Source organism: Pygocentrus nattereri, chromosome 7, assembly GCF_015220715.1.
Source record: "Pygocentrus nattereri isolate fPygNat1 chromosome 7, fPygNat1.pri, whole genome shotgun sequence".
Classification (NCBI taxonomy): Eukaryota; Metazoa; Chordata; class Actinopteri; order Characiformes; family Serrasalmidae; genus Pygocentrus; species Pygocentrus nattereri.
Window position 1 is genome coordinate 20,747,768 of NC_051217.1, and position 17,913 is coordinate 20,765,680.

Here is a 17,913-nt window from a genome sequence, read left to right on the forward strand (position 1 = left end):
CCTACCACTTATATGGTTCTGGATAGCAACAAAAGAGTTCTGCTATACACAGAGACGGAGAGACACACTGCTGTGTCTTTGTCTCATCTTGAGTCAGCAGAAACAGCTGGTCATTTGGGTAAGAGGGCTGAGAGTTTTGCACTGCCCCTCACTTTTTGAGTTTTTCCAGCCTCCTCTTGAGGTTTCCTTCTCTGCTCTCTGTCTCTTTCAAAAGGAAAGAGAAAAAAAAAAGAAAATAACAAAACACAAACTGGAATCATCCTCCCTTCTGTTCAGTTTTGCTTCTATTTCTGTTGGGAAATTTGATCTTTTTAATTATTAACTTCTCTCGATTTCTGGGAAAGCCCGTTTTCCCCTGGCATCCTTTGCTTTTTCATGCCTGACAGAAATGGGTGGGTTTATAAATTCGGACAGCTTTCCCCACCCCTTTTTTGGGAAATCCCATAGAAGGGTGCTCTTTTCAGTGACCATTACCATGACCTGAGGTGGTAGAGCGCTCACGCAGCATCTGTAGGGTTTGCGTTCGATCCCAGGGCTCGCCACATGTTCAAGTGCTTTAGTTTATCTCATCCTTCTATCGTACATAATCTTGGAACTTGGGTCCCAGAACTTGTGGTGGCTCACCTGGTAGGCCCTTGGATATAACTCAGACAGCCTGAGTTCACATCCCCTGTTTGGTGAGCCATCCCATGTTACATTCTGCATGTGAGGAGTAGGCAGCTTTAAAGAGTCATATATATATATGGAGCTTAAAATGTGCCAAGAACCTCAACACAAAATTAGGAGTCCTTGTAAGCAGGGTTCCCCTCTCACAGTGCTAGACGACCCCTTTGGACAGCTTTGTGTTTTTCAGTCTAACACAGCTGATCTTATTAGTGTATCGTCTTATAGCTTTCTATTTTTAGGGCTGCACAATGACATCAGAATCACATCAGTGTTGGCAGATAATTGCTGAAAAAAGATTGGCGTTGAGTCAATGTTTAGATTTGATTGTCATTTCATACCGTTATATGATGTATTGATTTTGACTCTAGAAGAGCAGAACGTTTAGGTGGCGCTGGGTTGCTGTGTTAAACTGTCTGCAGTTTATTTATAACCCTATGCTGATCCAGATGGGTTTAGTCCCATGTTTATAAATGTTGATGAATTGCACCAGTGCATCGCTTGTTTTCTCGGCTGATTTTTATTTTGTTTATATTTTTGTGAATTGCCTTGGTCTATGAAATGTGCTGTATAATGAAACCTGAGATGTGAAATGATGTTTTCTCTTTTTAGAGGAGAGTAATCCACGCAACAATAACAGGCAAGAGGAGAAGCAAGTCCATCATGAAGAGGTAGAGGTGTTTTCATAAACACAGATACATCAGATAATTTAGGCAGAGTTAGGGCTGGGTGTTGAGAGCATTCTTTATGTTTATGGTACTGATAGGATCACTTTAGTCTTGCAGAGCACTGAAAATGTTTGGTCAGTTAATATCAAATTTTTATGAACCATTATGGATTCTTACTGCCCGTTTGTGTTTTCTCTGTGTTGATACATCTGATTTTATTTGCTGGCTACTAAACAAGGCCTTTGTGAGGCACTACAGAGGGTAGTAAAATAAATAAATAAATAAATAAATTTTATATATTCTACCTTTTTTTTCTCTTTTGGCCATGAAGGAGATGATTTTAATTCTTTTATTCACCAAAAAAGGAAAGTATAAATGTGTGGTTGTACTCTGGTCATGAAAAAGTCAAGACGCTAAGTTGAAGGAAGTCGAAGTTTCTGTGGAGTAAAACAGGAAGGTGTAGTTCCCATTTTTGGGAAATCCACACATATTTGGATGTGCTGGAAGTGATGAAGATATGGGTAAAAATGCTCTGTGAGGCTGCCAGCAGTTTTCATGAGAGCTCTAAAAAAAGTAACGCTCAGTGAGTAGAAAGGTTTTGCGTATACAGTGAGAATATTACATGTAGCTAATTAGACTGAAAATTATTTTTGCTTGTAAACCCAGAAACGTCCTATATAGGGGCAGTCATGGGCTCGAGGTTAGGGAACCAGCCTTGTGACCGGAAGGTCGCCGGTTTGATCCCCTGAACTGATGGTACGTGACTGAAGTGCCCTTGAGCAAGGCACCTAAACCTGACTGCTCTCCGGGCGCCGTGGTTAGGGCTGCCCACCTCTTCAGGCAAGTGTGCTCACTGCCCCCTAGTGTGTGTTTTCACTGGTGTGTATGTGGTGTTTCACTGCACAGCTGGGTTAAATGCGGAAAGTGAATTTTGGTGAATTTCTCTGTTGTGGAATTAATAAAGGGTAACTTAACCTACTGAGCTGGTGTTTTGTGTAACTTGGGGAGAGCTGCATAAAGAATGAATTCAGCTGCATATTTTGTAGTATTTGTTCTTTCACAGGGAAATTTCTCCATTTTTGGTGCATCCAAAACTTGGTCAAAATTGAGAATTCTGCCATTATAGACTAGCGTGTTAGAAAGTCATGATGCCTTTGATGATCAAGTATCTCTCTGTGACTCCGCTTAGCAGCCCATTGAGGCCGACGTTGATCCAGCAGATGACCCCAACAACCAAGGAGAGGATGAGTTTGAGGAGGCTGAGCAACAGGGCCGCGAAGAAGAGGATGACGAAGGACCGGTACCCCCTGGACACTCTGACAACCACTTACACAGAGAAAACCGACAGCAGCCGCCTGCAGACGAACAGCTGGTGGTGAGTCAGCAGAGAGGGCACTGCCACCAAATCTGACCAACACCAACCGAAGAAATGATAAAATACGTTCATCTCCACTGATAACCTTCGCTGAGTTACCTTAGCAACAAGACAGATGTCATTAGATCAATAAAAAAAAAAATTACTAAAAAAAAACAGGGTGGAAAAACTGAACTGTGTTGTGTATTTGTGCAGATGGCAGGAAATCCTGACCAACAAGAGGACAACTTGGAAGAGCAGTATCAGGAAGAGGGAGATGAAGAGGTCAGTCTCACACATTCACACTCACATAGACAAATTAAGGCCCAGTCCCATTTCTTATTATTACCCCTACCCCTTGTTTTTGAGGGTCACCTTGCCCCTTGGAACTGTGTCCCAGTGGTTAATGGTTAAAGTTTTCCCCTACAAAATGGGACAAATAAACAGAGCATTACTTCATTAACAGCTACTAGTGCTGCTCTGTAGGCGACCCTGCCAGTCTGCAGTGACAGCAAAGGAGGGGAAAGTTCAGCTCCATTACATTACATTACATTGACATTACATTTAGGGCATCATCTACCTTCAAAGAGGGGGGCAATTATTTATTATTACCCACCCCTAATTCATCAGTGTGATGAAGCTGAAGTCAGATATTCGTCAGTGTTTTGTTTGAATTTTTCAGTTCCACCTTAAATGAAGCAGCTGTTCTGATGCCTGAGGTGCCAGAATGTGAGACAACAGCACTACTAGCATTTTTTTTATACTTGTTATGAAGAAAAGGACCATAATACATTAGAACAGCATTAAACTAATATAATAAAGTAGTTATCTGAAAAATACTTATTTGTGGGTTTCTTTGATATCTTGTACAGCCATCTTTTTTCATTTTTTCTTTTTTCCTCATATTACTCTGTTTGGAGGGTCATGTAGCCCTAACACTTTGCCCTACCCCTCTATCTCAACAACAATCGGGACACCCTACCCCTGGATGTGGATGTGCAAAAAGGAGGGGTAGGGCTAAGTGGTAGGGGCGAAGGTTGAAAAGGGATTGGGCCAAAATCTTTGGGCATCTAAGCACTGTTTTCTCCTGACAGGCCCAGGATGACTTGGCTGAGGAGCAGAAGCCAGAAGAGGCAGGAGAGGAAGCAGATCCTTACAATGAGGAGAATGGAGAGCAGGTACATTCATGCAGAAAGTGGCATCTCCTCTATCAGAGATACGTGCCAGCATGCCAGCAGCAATATGTTCTTGGAGAAATCAGTCTCATTATCATTTGTCCATGGAGAGAAACTGATATCTTTTCTCCTAGAGATATATATGCATCCATGGAATACTCAGTATGTCCTACCTGAGATGCATACATTTATGGACAAATTGGTATCTGTATTCTCTCTGAGATACATACGTTCATGGAGAAACCAGTATATCCTTTTTAAGAGACACATACATCCATGGTGAAACCAGTATGTCTTCCGCTAGAGATGCATGTGTCCATGGAAAAACTGGTATTTCTTCTGTCAGAGATGCATGTCCATTGAGAAACTGGTATCTGTGGTGTCTGATTTACATGCTGTATGTCCATTGCTTTGTCAGACATACATATATCCATGGAGAAATTCTTTTCTGCTGGAGTTATGTGCATCTATAGAAAACCCAGTATATCCTCAGCCAGAGATTCAGTAAACCATGGTAAAACAGTAACTCCTCTCACAGAGATACACTGTATGGCCAAAAGTTTATGGACACCTGCTCATCCGGTGTTTCTTTCAAAATCAAGCGTATCAAAAATAAATTTGTCCCCTTTTGCTGGAGAAACAGCCTCTACTCTTCTGGGAAGGCTTTATACTAAATGTTGGAACATTACTGTGAGGATTTTATTAAGTCAGGTACTGATGTTATATGGTCAATTCTGGATCTCTCCAGCTCATCGTAAAGGTATTGGAACTCCATCACTTCAGAGAACACAGTTCCACTGCTTTCCAGCCCAATGTTGGGGGGGCTTTATACCCCTCTAGCCCACGATTGGCATTAGATATGGTGACCTTAGGCTCGTGGTTCTGTTTTAGAGCATCTTATTCAATTATCAGTGCTTTTCTATGGAGATTACACAAGCTATGTGTGCATTTGAAGGCCTGTGTCAGCAGGGAGTTCACCTTAATGCAGCCGAATTTACTAATAAAAAGGGTTGTCCACAACAGCTGAATGTATATGCATCCATAGAGAAACCAATTTCTTTTCAGCCAGAGATACATACATTCATGGATAAAAAACCTGCTTACTCAAGTCTGGGATTTGTGACGCAACCTTGAAAAACTTACTCGAGGATCTAGAGGAAGAGAAGGAAAAGAGGAGGAGAACAGTGGGTGAACGAGTGCTCAGGAGGGGGTTTAGTGATTAATCAGTATTTCTGATAGAAGTGAGGGCCTGTAATTTACCCCTGTGGCTGCTAAAATGAACCCGGAGACTTGCGCTGCATTACTCTTCTCTGAAGCCTCAAACTAATGAGTGAATTTTTATTCCTCAACCCAATTTCTGAGCATCAACCACTGAGATCCCACATTGCCACTGTTTCATATTCCATTAATCTATTCACTTGCACTCCGGGCGTTCCCAAAAATGAAATGTGCTTCAGAAGTGAGTGAGCTCTTGTGTGGTGAGTGGGAGAAAAGTAGAGTCAATCATTTTTAAATAAATATTCCTCCTGATTTCTCCTGGATTTTCTCGGCGAGAGTGTAATAATCTCCGGAGCGGAAACTGTAGGAGATGGAGAAATGTTCTTAACTGGGTGTTTACATTGGTGTCATTTTAGAGACATTTTTATTGATCTATTCATCATGAAATTTTCACAATCTAAAGTGCAGCTAGAGTGTTTAAATGGGGTGACAGTAGGTAAACTAGAAAAGTGATTGGTCAGCTTAAGCTTGCTAAGAACTTGGTAGGTGCTATGCTATGGCATCTTAAGTGGTTGCTAGGGGGTTGTTTGGTCGTTGCTCTAGTATGCTATATGGGCGGTAGGGGGTTGTTAGATGGTTGCCAGGGGGCGTTGCTAGGTGGGTGCTGATGGTTACTATGATATCCCACATAATTAATATGGTGTTGCTAATGGGCTGTGTCATTGTGATATAGGCTGGGCGCACTAACTTTTGCACCCCTTTTCATTCCTCAGGTAAAAAAATATTGGCATTTAATAAATATTGTACAAAAAACACACCCAATCAAAAAGCTATATGCGTGCACACCATCCTCGATCAGACCAAAAATTCCAGAGTTGGAACGTCGATGGGAAAAAGAAGAATATAATATGGTTCATTCTACAGAAACCTCCACTTTTCTGTCTCTCCATAGGTGTCACTAGTGTTACTTATCCTCTTTGGTGTTACACATAATAAAGGGATCACCAGAGACATTTTAATGAAAAATGCATTTTACAACACGGCTGCTACATCAAACCACATATTGTCAATCATGGAAAATCCACTAAAATATGTAATTTAATCCATTTGTATTCTATTTTTTTCACAGTTACCTCAGAGTAAAGTCAGTCACACCAGTGACTTCAGCTAAAAGCTTCATATGAAATCATGAGCTAAATGAGAGTCTCTGACAACTGAAAGACACTTAGTGGACTCACTGTGTGCTTTTCTTCATAGATTCTCCAAAAATAGGTAAAAGGAAGCCAAGTGATGTCATCAGTGTCACTTTTATTTCAAAATAAAAGATTTTTATTACATGGTAACACCAGTGACTGCTGGGGACCACAACTTTCATTATATATTTTATAATATTCACATTTGTTTTCTTTTTGTCATTTTATCTAGATATTCCATTGTCATGTATAGATTATTGTAGTTAAAATGGCAGAAAAATGTGTTTAGGTTTTTTGTTTTTTTATTCCCTTCAAATAATTCACCCTTTACACATGACTGTAGGGACAAGCACTTCTGTGGTGCTTGGAATTCCATATGATTGATTTTAAAAACCAGTATTGCTAAATTGATAGATTGAGAAGGTGTAATTGTTAAAACAACATTGTTTTATTTGAAAAGGTAAGAAAAAAAAAACGGCAACCCTAACGTTTTTCAAGTGTAATGTATCTATAAACATTATGGATACAGAAATGGTCTTTACCCATAAATTGGTTAAGAATAGTCACTAATTACTAAGTAAATAAAAGTAGAGCTGAAAGGTTTCGATGTTACTGCTGAGATGTATGCATGCTGGCTGTGTGCGACTGTGAACACTCCTTTATGTGAGCTGTTGGTGTAACTGTAGACTGACGGCTGGCACAGTTGGCTGAATGGCAGATTGGTTGCCGTGTTCTCGGCAGTGTCTGGTTACTGCCACCCCTCTACATCACAGCACGCAGCAGCTCACTTTCCCGAATCATCAGGAGTTACTCTATTGAGATGAACTGCAGAGCTCCAGATGTTTTCCAATTTTAAGATTTTGTTGTTTTTATCAATGTTTACATGCAAAGATTTTTGCCAATCTGATCGAATACATTCCGATTACAGAGACTAAATCCGAGGTGTTTCTATTCACTTTCAACAATCTTATGGTAAATCTCTGTTTACATGCTCAGTACAAGTAATCAGATCCAAAATGACGTGCACACGTGGAGAACCACTTAGAGTAAACATTACCATGACAGCGAGCATCACATGAGTCCAGTCAGAGTGAGATGAGCAGCAGTGAGCAGTGCTTGTGTTTTTATCACTTCAAAAATGATGTCAGACGCAGGAAAATGTCCTTCACATGTCCTTATTAAAGAAGGCCGAGAGGAAGACATCATGCTCTGAGACATGTAAGCTGGACGTCTGTCCCACCGCCATCTTTTAAAAATCAGAGCATGACCTTTGTCTCCTCTGCAGACCAGGTTCTCCTCTGCCATGTTGAACAGTATAAACTTTAGGGTCAGTTTTGTGTACATTTGGGTAATTATCACTAGCATGACACACACTGGGAATAAACTTGAAAACATTTAAATAAAAAAACTTTTTTGGATTTACAAACAATGATGATTGACTTCCAATTTAAATGACCAAGTAAATATGTAAATAAAGCAACTTTCTTTTATCTCATTATCGCAAAACATTTGATATTGATTTTTTTTATAAATAAACATTTCTCCTGATTTCTCCTGCGTGAATGTAATAATCTCTGGAGTGGAAACTGTAGGAGATGGTGAAACGTTTTTAACTGGGTGTTTACACATTAGTGTAGTAAGGTTTTATTCCAGGTCATTTTAGAGACATTGATCTATTTATCATGAAATGTTTGCAATGTAAAGGGCAGCGAGAGTGATCACTAGAAAAGTGTTTCCTGAATTTCCTTAAAAGTAATAAACAATTTTTTTCTAATTAAAAACATCATATTACATTAATGAGGATCAAGCTAAAAAATGCCAAAAATTTGTCCAATGGAAGAATTAACAACCAAAAAAAATCTTGCATCAGCAGGGATTTCGAAAATCTCTCCATCTGCTTGACACAAACAACTTGTGTCTCAAAATCTTGTTACATTATAGCACTGTCCAAAAGTCAGAGACCACATTTTATTTTTAGACAGATAGATACAGACATATAGATAGATAGATAGATAGATACATAGATAGATACTGTACATATATGCCTTCACACACATATGAACTTGAGTGAGATCCCATTCTTAATCCATAGGGTCTAATATGATGTATTGAAAAACAACCCCACACCATAATCCCCCCTCCACCAAACTTTACACTTGGCACAATGCAGTCAGACAAGTACCGTTCTCCTGGCAACTGGCAAACCCAGACTCGTCCATCACCTTGTCAGACGGAAAAGCGTGAATCGTCACTACAGAGAACACGTCTCCACTGCACTAGAGTCCAGTGGCGGCGCTTTACACCACTGCATTCAACGCTTTGCATTGCACTTGGTGATGTAAGGCTTTGATGCAGCTGCTCTGCCATGGAAACCCATTCCATGAAGCTCTCTAAGCTGTTCTTGAGCTAATCTAAAGGCCACATGAAGTTTGAAGGTCTGTGGTGGTGTGGTGTATTGTCACATCCAGTGAATCATCTAAAAACATCCAAGCAGCAACACAAGCCGAGTGACTTTGCACTGTAAATGATAGAGTAATAACACATTAATATTAATGCTATATTGATGGATGTGTAAACAAAGTGGCAGTGCATAGTAATATGTGTGTTGTGCAGTAGTGGGCTGGAGGTGATCTGTGACCAGAAGCCTGTGCAACATGGATAGGGCTGCCCACCGCTCTGGGCAAGTGTCCTCACTGCCTCCTTGTGTGTGTGTGTGTTCACTAGTGTGTATGTATGTATTCACTGCATGGATGGGTTAAATGCGGATGTCTTATTCCACGGTGTACAAACACAGTTGGCTGATGGTTCTGAACTCGGATAGTTGAAGTAACATCCATCTGGTGCTCAGTGAGCCTGTTCTGATGGTGGTTCAGTAAACAGTAGTGTCCTTGAGCTCATATTCACTTGCTGATATGTGTGTGTGTTTAGGATGATGCTCGTGAGCAGGTGGAGGCGGGGCCAGAGGACAAACAGCCTGCCAAAGAGCCCAATGAGGAGGAGAACTACGAAGAGGAAGAGGAGGAGCCAGAGGAAGACACCAATCACAGAGCGGAGATGTGAGGATGACCAATCACGTCATGCTTCCTCTGCACAGGCCTTTGGCGGTATTCTCCTTTTTCCTTGTAGCAGAGTAAAACTGTCTGAAGCAGAGATTCTGCTGGGACATTTAAGGTCTGAAAGGGTCAGTTCTTCAGCGGTGTGAAATGGACATGAGCGCCTGATGTACAGATCAACCTACAGCCCTCAGTTTGCCTACAATATACTGTAGAACTTCTTAACTGTGCCTTATTGTGTTGAAGTCCAAATCAAACACTGTCACATTAGCTATGAGTTTGCTTTTAAACAATAAAGAGTTTGAAAGCAATTTTTTTCTTATATATTGTTGCTGTTCAAAGAAATTCATTTTTTTCTGATTTTCAGTTTTATAATTTGATCTAGGAAGCTGCTCTTTATGCTGGGTGAACACTTCATGATTAATGGACCAACAAAAATTGGAATAAAATCTTGTAACATTAACTTACATTAAAAGTAAAGGATGTTTTTGCCCCTCCTGTAAAGTTACTCTTTTGAAGATACATGTTTATTTTTGGACAGCGACAATATGTAAGGTGTCTGTCTTGCAATGTTGCTGGAGGTTTCTTGAAAATGTTAATCAATTTATTCTAAAAAGAAGAAAGTTGTCCCCGTCAGCCTTTCGTCCACGGTTTTCTGTCACCAATTTATGTGTACACTGATCAGGCACAACATTCTGACCACCTCCTTGTTTCTGTGCTCATTGTCCATTTTATCAGCTCCACTTACTACATAGGTGCACGTTGTAGTTCTACAGTTACAGACTGTAGTCCATCTGTTTCTCTGATACTTTGTTACCCCCTTTTACCCTGTTCTTCAGTGGTCAGGACCCCCCTGGACCCTCACAGAGCAGGTACTATTTGGGTGGTGTGTGTTGTGCTGGTACGAGTGCATCACACACTTTGTCCATTCACTGTCCACTCTATTAGACACTCGTACTTCGTCAGTCCACCTTGTAGATGTGAAGTCAGAGACGACAGCTCATCTGCTGCTGCACAGTTTGTGTTGGTCATCCTCTAGTCTTTCATCAGTGGTCACAGGACGCTGCCCACAGGACACTGCTGGCTGGATATTTTTGATTGGTGGACTTTTCTCAGTCCAGTGACACGGAAGTGTTTAAAAACTCCAGTAGCACTGCTGTCTGATCCACTCAGACCAGCGCAACACACACTAACATACCACCACCACGTCAGTGTTACTGCAGTGCTGAGAATGACCCACCACTCAAATAGTACCTGCTCTGTGAAGGTCTATGGGGTCCTGACCAATGAAGAACAGGGTAAAAGGAGGTAACAAAGTATCAGAGAAACAGATGGACTACAGTCTGTAACTGTAGAACTACAAAGTGCACCTATACAGTAAGTGGAGCTGATAAAATGGACACTGAGCGCAGAAACAAGGAGGTGGTCATAATGTTATATTTGACTGGTGTATACTGTTGATGTCACAACTAGGACTGGGTATTGTTTAACATGTTCTGTAACTGAGACCGTCACATCTGTTCTGATTCCTGATTCAGTACCTTTTTCAGGACATTTAAAGGGCCCATATCGTTGGAATAATCTTCCTTGTTTTTTTTTTTGTGAGAGGTCAATGCAGTATGTAAACACTGTTAACGTTACCATTTGCCCTCCAGTCCATAAAGTCCACATAAACAAACTAAGCTAAGTTATAAGGAGTGTTTCTGCCTGGACTGCTTTTTGAATTAGGTACAATACAGGTTATCCCATCTGAACAGAGCTTGTTTACATATATCAGTCTTCACCTTCTGGGGTCTACAAATATGCTGGTGCATCAAATTCTCTGTTTCTATATCTGTGTCTGTGTCTTTATGATGATCCAGTGCAGAAATCCAGTTTAAACACTTCCTGAATCTGTAGAGTCACCCTTTCCATTCCATCTTATCACGAGATCATATGAGATTCGCATCCAGAGTTAAGAGCCTGTGAAGAGGGGCTGAGATACATGTCACCTTCCTCTCACCATGGGGAACTGGTGGATTCATGTGTCCGTCTACATTCTGTGTGAAACTGACCAGCGGACATTCAGGAAATCACTAAGGACTGACCATCACGCTGGGGACCCTTCATTCATCATTCAGTCCAGATTCGTGTGAAACAGCGTCAGAGAGTTTACAGCTGCTGAAGCTGCTGCAGCGGGTTTGGAATGTAGTGATGAAGATAACGGAGCATTTTGATATGAAGAGCCTTTAAAGGAGGATTTAAGAAGATTTGAACAAATCGAGAAAATGACCTCAGACCTCAGAGGGTTAAAGGCATAGTAAAACAAAAGCTTGTTTAATTTAAAGGTATAAAGTGAGACTTATAAAAATGAATTATAACGGTATTTGGAACATAAAAATCATAAGTGGAAAGAAAATATGGATTGGACCCTTTAAATGTGAATCAGAAGTGGGTGTGGCTTGCAGACAAATCAAGAAGTGCCAATGTTAATAAGCTGATAGGGCATGTAGCTTAGCCAATCAGCAGTCAATGTTTGGGAACAAGTGTTTTTGTTGGCTCACAGATTAGGTATTGAAATTTGATGCTGAATGACAGAATTTTTTGATACTCGGTTGTTTTGAAGTAATTCGGTCAGTTAGATGGAAGTACAGAATTGCGATACTCAACCCTTGTCACTACATAAATGTCTGTTATCTGTGGCCGATGGATGTAGATGCTCATGACTATCATTTTGTTATCTTTAGATGTTTTTCTGTAGCAATTGTGTATCATAAGTGGAGCTCTTTGTTTTATATTTTGTGATTCTGTAGCTTTGATCATGATCGCTGACTAGATTTTATCAGAGTCATTCACTAAAATGCCTATAACACTAAGTTGGGCTGTTTATGGTGAAACTTTAATGCAACTAGTTTCAGTTTGTGTTACGCAAAACAGAATTTGATAAATGTAAAAAGCAATTTAGAAACAGTGTTTGCACGCAACACATTCAACTTTATCCACTAGTTAGCACAATTAGCAGCTAGTGTTTTTCATATATCGCACTGTTTGGGCTGTTTAAAGATCTGCTATGTGTTGTTTAGCTTCCGCTTACAGCTTTGTATCAACTAAAAGTCAAGAGAGAAGTAAAAAGATAAACTAGCCAAGTAAATCAGGCTATCAAAGCAGAACAAATGCTAGCATTAGCAGCCATTCAGTGATCATGATAGCTAGCGAGCTAATTGAGCTAACTGGTTAGCAGCAAATAAGCATTGTTATTATTGGAAATGATACCGTTTGACCTGATTACAAGGTACGTTATCTGCATTTTGATTGGTTTCAAACTTGTTAGCTAGCAAGTTAAGACATGCAAAGCAAGTAAAATTTAGATTCATAGAAGTTACAAGCAACTAAAGTTTTCAATAGTTAGCACAATTAGCTGCTAATGTTTTTTTATATATCGCACTGTTTTGGCTGTTTAAAGATGTGTTTTTTGGCTTACATTTACAGCTTTGTATAATTTTTTTTACACCAAGAGAGAAGAAAAAACATGACCCAGCCAAGTAGATCAGGCTAGCAAAACAGAAACGATGCTAGCATTAGCAGCCATTCAGCGTTTTAAAGTTATTTTTATTACACTGAACAAGCACTTTTTTTCACTGCTAGTTTCTGTTTCACTGATAGTTTTGATGAACTGTAATAACCCTGATAGCTACCTGATTAGTTCGTAGGACAAAACATATCTTTCAGACATTTTTCAATACCACAGGATGCGAGAGCGGTAATTTTCAAAAAAAAAAAAATTCAAATAGAGAAAAATCTGGTGTCTGGTGTTCCTAATATGGTGCCGACTACAGAAAAATCTTTCACTGTTTTTGTTTTTGATTGTATTTTTTCAGCCATGGCTCCAAAGATGCTAGCTTCAAATTTTTCCCCATCAGAAACCAAGAAGAGCCATTCTTAGGCCCTTCAAAACCACTTTTATTAAACTACCTATAGCTACATTCTTAAAAACACACTTCTTTAAGGTTTTTGAGTAAAGGTCATGTTTCTTTATAAAACCATGAACATGCAGTGAACCATTTGCCTGATGAAACGGTTCTATGCATCATGAAAAGAGTCTTCAGATTGATGAGAATGTGCTATAGATGGTTCTACATGGAACATTTTTAAAAAGGGTTCTATATAGCACCAAAAAGGGTTCTTCTACTATAACAAGGTTGACATCGTACCAGTAAAAGAACCCTTTTTAGTGCTATGTAGAACCATCTACAGCACATTCTCCATCCATCTGAAAAACCATGTCACCATGCAAAGAACCATTTAATGACACAAAAGGTTCTTTGAGCGTTCCTGGTTCTATATAGAGCCACTGTCTTTGCTAAAGTACCCATGAAGAACCATCCCTTTAAGAGTGTAGTTATTGGGAAACATCGTATCATTCATTTCATGATTCACAGGTGTTGCTCACCTGTAGGCGAGGTGATAGGTTGACCACATCACAAACATTGCTCTCAAACTCAGACTAACGCCAGAGAACTTGTAGAGGAGAATTACCGCTCTGTAATGTAACGCTAGAGGGCGCTCCTGAGCGAGTCCAAAATAATTTTTTTTTTTTTGAGCAAAATCATAGTTTATAAATGCTTAAATATTTTAATATAAAAGAATGCAGTAATTTCCTGAACACAGAACAGCATAAAACACTAACACTGCTGTTATGTTTTTAAGAGCTTTAAAACTCGAGAAATAGGAGTTTAAAACTGCACCTCATTCATGATGTCTGTGAACGCAAACAGCCAATGAGCTGCTCCTATCGCCAACCAATCATCAAGCTGTAGCAGTAATGCCAGTCTTCTGCTTTAGAAAAAGGAAACATACAGGTGAGTTTTCTTTGCTTTTTTAGTGAAATACATCCTTCTTTCTAAAATTAAAGTTCTGAGAAAGTGATTGGAAACTATTTTAACTTGTCATTTTTAGCCGTTGAGCTCCATTCACTCCAATTCATTGAGGACTCCCTCGCAGGGGCCCTCTGCTCTCCTGTTTTTGATATAATGTGGGAAATAGGAAGCAGCCAAAGTCCTCATAAACTGGCTCTGCGTTCATGACTGCCAGTGAGTTGCGCCTTTCGCCAACCAATCAGCACTCTGTAGCAGTTACGCTACTAGAATAAAGGAAACATACAGGATCGTTTTCTTTAGTTTTTAAGTGAAATACATCCTTCTTTCTAAGATGAAAGGAAAGTTCTGGGCAAGTGATTAGAAACTATTTTAACTTCTTGTTTTTAGCCGTTTAGCTCCATTCACCCCATTCGTTGAGGACTCGCTCAGGGGCACCCTCTGCTGTTTAGCAGTTTTTGTGATATAACAGGAATAGGAAGTGGCCAGGCCTTTCATAAAACGGCTCTGCTAACGTTCAGTGTAGATCGAGTTGGCATCGATCACACTGGGTACTGGGTGTAAACATCAACTTTCTAATTTAAAAAACTTGGCTGTTATTAAACTGACTTGCGAAACATTAGCATGACCTCATTGTCCAGCTTTCACTGTAGACCAAATGTTTTTTGGGTGAAATATTTAACTTTGATCGTACTGTCCGGTCTCTCTCTATCAACATCAGAGAGGTTATTCCACCCTTCCATCCTGCTGTGCTTGTTCAGCTCCACTGGGGGCTGTTTTCTGTTATTATCTGATGTTTTGATGATTTGACATGGCCTGTAAGCTCACTTGGCAGACAGAGGTTACAGTTTTGTGAAGAAATTTTATATTTGAGGGTGGAAAAAACACAGTCCTCATTTTGAATGTATGTCAGTACAAAGAATTATTGTATTTATTTTGTCAAGTATTATTTTTATTATGAAGAAAATCTGTTGTTTGATGCCAAAATGTTACTTTACTGTGTACAACTGTCTTTCTTTCTTCCCATTTGACTTTGATTATTCATCACAGTAATAATATTGCAAAGAACAATCTTTTAGGTCGATGTTCATCTATTTAAGACACTATTAAAATAAAACACTACACTGTAAAATGTAACAATTGCACTAACTTATTTTTTTGGGTTAACTTTGCTCATCTATTACACTTACTAATGCAAATCTAGTAATGCGTACTATTTCTTATGTAATCCTTAGTTACTTAGGTAAAGTTAGTTGAAATCAATTAATTTGCATACGTCCTACAGACTGAAGAGTATTTTTGAGTTGAATACCACACAGAGTTGGAGTAACTTAATCAGACAAATTCAAACCAACTCAAAAATGAATGACTCAGTCATTTTGGGTGAAATCATTTGTTAGCCTATTTTGAGTTAAGGCAACTTTATTCATGCGTTTTATTTTCACCAGTTTTAGTCAAGTTGACTTTACCAGTGGGTACAGACAGGGTTGGGTTTACATTCAAATGATTTGGGCTTCTCGTGCTTTTCATGTAACTTTTGACAACTTTGGACATTCAAATGGGATCTTTTGAGTTGAATCAACCTCTTGCAGTTTAGTTTAAGACTTCTCAGCTTTACTTGATGAAAGCTTGGTCAATGCAACCTTGAGTAAAATTTGCATGATTCCTATTGGCTCTTGAGGGCATATCGGGTGTGTCTTCCCATCTTGTTTAACCTACCATCTCTGTGTAGCCATTCTCCCCAGCCTACCTTCCCTTGGGCACTTGCTTATTTCCTAAATTTTGGGAGCTCATCTAATCTGTTAGTACCAACTGTAGATCAGTGCTGAGTTGCCATGACCCCACCTGCTGATGGTGGCTATGAACACTTCACATCTCTTCTGCATTCTGAGCTGAACTGTCAGTATTGGGCAAGATAGTCCAGTGCAGAATTAAGTTAAACTGTTTAAGGTATTCTTGTCAAAGATGTTCTACTAGTCAGTGTAAATTTGTTAAAATCAAAGCTGAGTTTAGCTTTTAATGGTAGGAAAATTAGCTGAACTTCAGTGAATAGAGTTGTGCAAAGGCAGTAAATATAAGTTAGAATGATTTAACTGTATTGAGTTAGTACCATTATTATATAAGTCCTAAATACGCAGGCATTTTAAGATCAAAAGAGTGATTTACTCAATTTACTTAAGTTTATACATCAGTAAACAGGGAATTACTTATGGTCACATGATTTGAGTAACCTAAACTTAAATTGTTTAAGCAATATAAGTTGCAATTGGTTTCCTTAAACCATTTAAGTTCACTGAACTCATTAGGTTTTACAGCGTACAACCCCAATTCCGATGAAGTTGGGACGTTGTGTAAAACATAAATAAAAACAGAATACAATGATTTGCAAATCCTTTTCAACTTATATTCAATTGAACACACTACAAAGACAAGATATTTAATGTTCAAATGGATAAACTTTGTTTTTTGCAAATATTCGCTCATTTTGAATTTGATGCCTGCAACACGTTACAATGAAGTTGGGACAGGGGCAACAAAAGACTGGGAAAGTTGAGGAATGCTCAAAAAACACCTGTTTGGAACATTCCACAGGTGAGCAGGTTAATTGGAAACGTGTGAGTGTCAGTTGCAAGGAATTTAGGGATTTCATCATCTACAGTCCATAATATCATCAAAAGATTCAGAGAATCTGGAGAAATCTCTGCAAGTAAGCGGCAAGGCAGAAAACCAACATTGAACTGCATTAAAAACCGACATCATTCTGTAACGGATATTACCACATGGGCTCAGGAACACTTCAGAAACGCCGCCAGCTTCTCTGGGCCCGAGCTCATCCGGGATGGACTGACACAAAGTGTAAAAGTGTCCTGTGGTCTGACGAGTCCACATTTCAAATTGTTTTCGGAAATCATGGATGTCGTGTCCTCCGGGCCAAAGAGGAAAAGGACTGTCTGGATTGTTTTCAGCGCAAATTTCAAAAGCCAGCATCTCTGATGGTATGGGGGTGTGTTAGTGCCCATGGCATGGGTCCATATCTGTGAAGGCCCCATTAATGCTGAAAGGTACATACAGGTTTTGGAGCAACATATGCTGCCATCCAAGCAACGTCTTTTTCAGGGATGTCCTGCTTATTTTAGCAAGACAATGCTAAGCCAAATGTGTGGCGAATTATGAAGCGCAAAATATGACAAAGGAGCCCCCGGACTGTTGAGCAACTGAAGTTGTACATCAAGCAAGAATGGGAAAGAATTCCACCTACAAAGCCTCAACAATGAGTGTCCTCAGTTCCCAAACGCTTATTGAGTGTTCTTAAAAGAAAAGGTGATGTAACACAGTGGTAAACATGCCCCTGTCCCAGCTTCTTTGGAACGTGTTGCAGGCATCAAATTCAAAATGAGTGAATATTTGCAAAAAACAATAAAGTTTATCCATTTGAACATTAAATATCTTGTGTATCCAATTGAATATAGGTTGAAAAGGATTTGCAAATCATCGTATTCTGTTTTTATTTATGTTTTACACAACATCCCAACTTCATTGGAATTGGGGTTGTACATACATTTGTACTCCCTTCTTTCCAGAGCCTTCATAAAGACAGTCCGCAGTGATGGCGTTCACTATGGGGGGAAATGGGAGTTCAGGTTTGGTGTAGAACCGTCACCTCTTTTGGTGATGTGTGGAATAAAAGTGGTGGTGAAAAATTTTATCAGCATTTCTCTATATTTCATTTGACCTC

The 17,913-nt window shown here is 39.5% G+C and overlaps 1 protein-coding gene across 3 annotated transcripts in view; it reads left to right on the plus strand.

The window, feature by feature from the left end:
• golim4a (golgi integral membrane protein 4a) overlaps window positions 1-10,069 on the plus strand; it is a 44,160-nt gene extending 34,091 nt beyond the window's left edge. For 2 of the 3 annotated variants that reach the window (XM_037539788.1, XM_037539790.1), the window contains 5 exons: window positions 1,276-1,334; window positions 2,521-2,706; window positions 2,902-2,970; window positions 3,780-3,863; window positions 9,200-10,069. In XM_037539788.1, the coding sequence (XP_037395685.1) occupies window positions 1,276-1,334; window positions 2,521-2,706; window positions 2,902-2,970; window positions 3,780-3,863; window positions 9,200-9,331 (530 nt within the window). In that variant the 3' untranslated portion in view covers window positions 9,332-10,069. The remainder of the gene's footprint in view (window positions 1-1,275; window positions 1,335-2,520; window positions 2,707-2,901; window positions 2,971-3,779; window positions 3,864-9,199) is intronic. The other variant, XM_037539789.1, reaches the window with a different exon arrangement.
• Window positions 10,070-17,913: the final 7,844 nt, after the last annotated feature.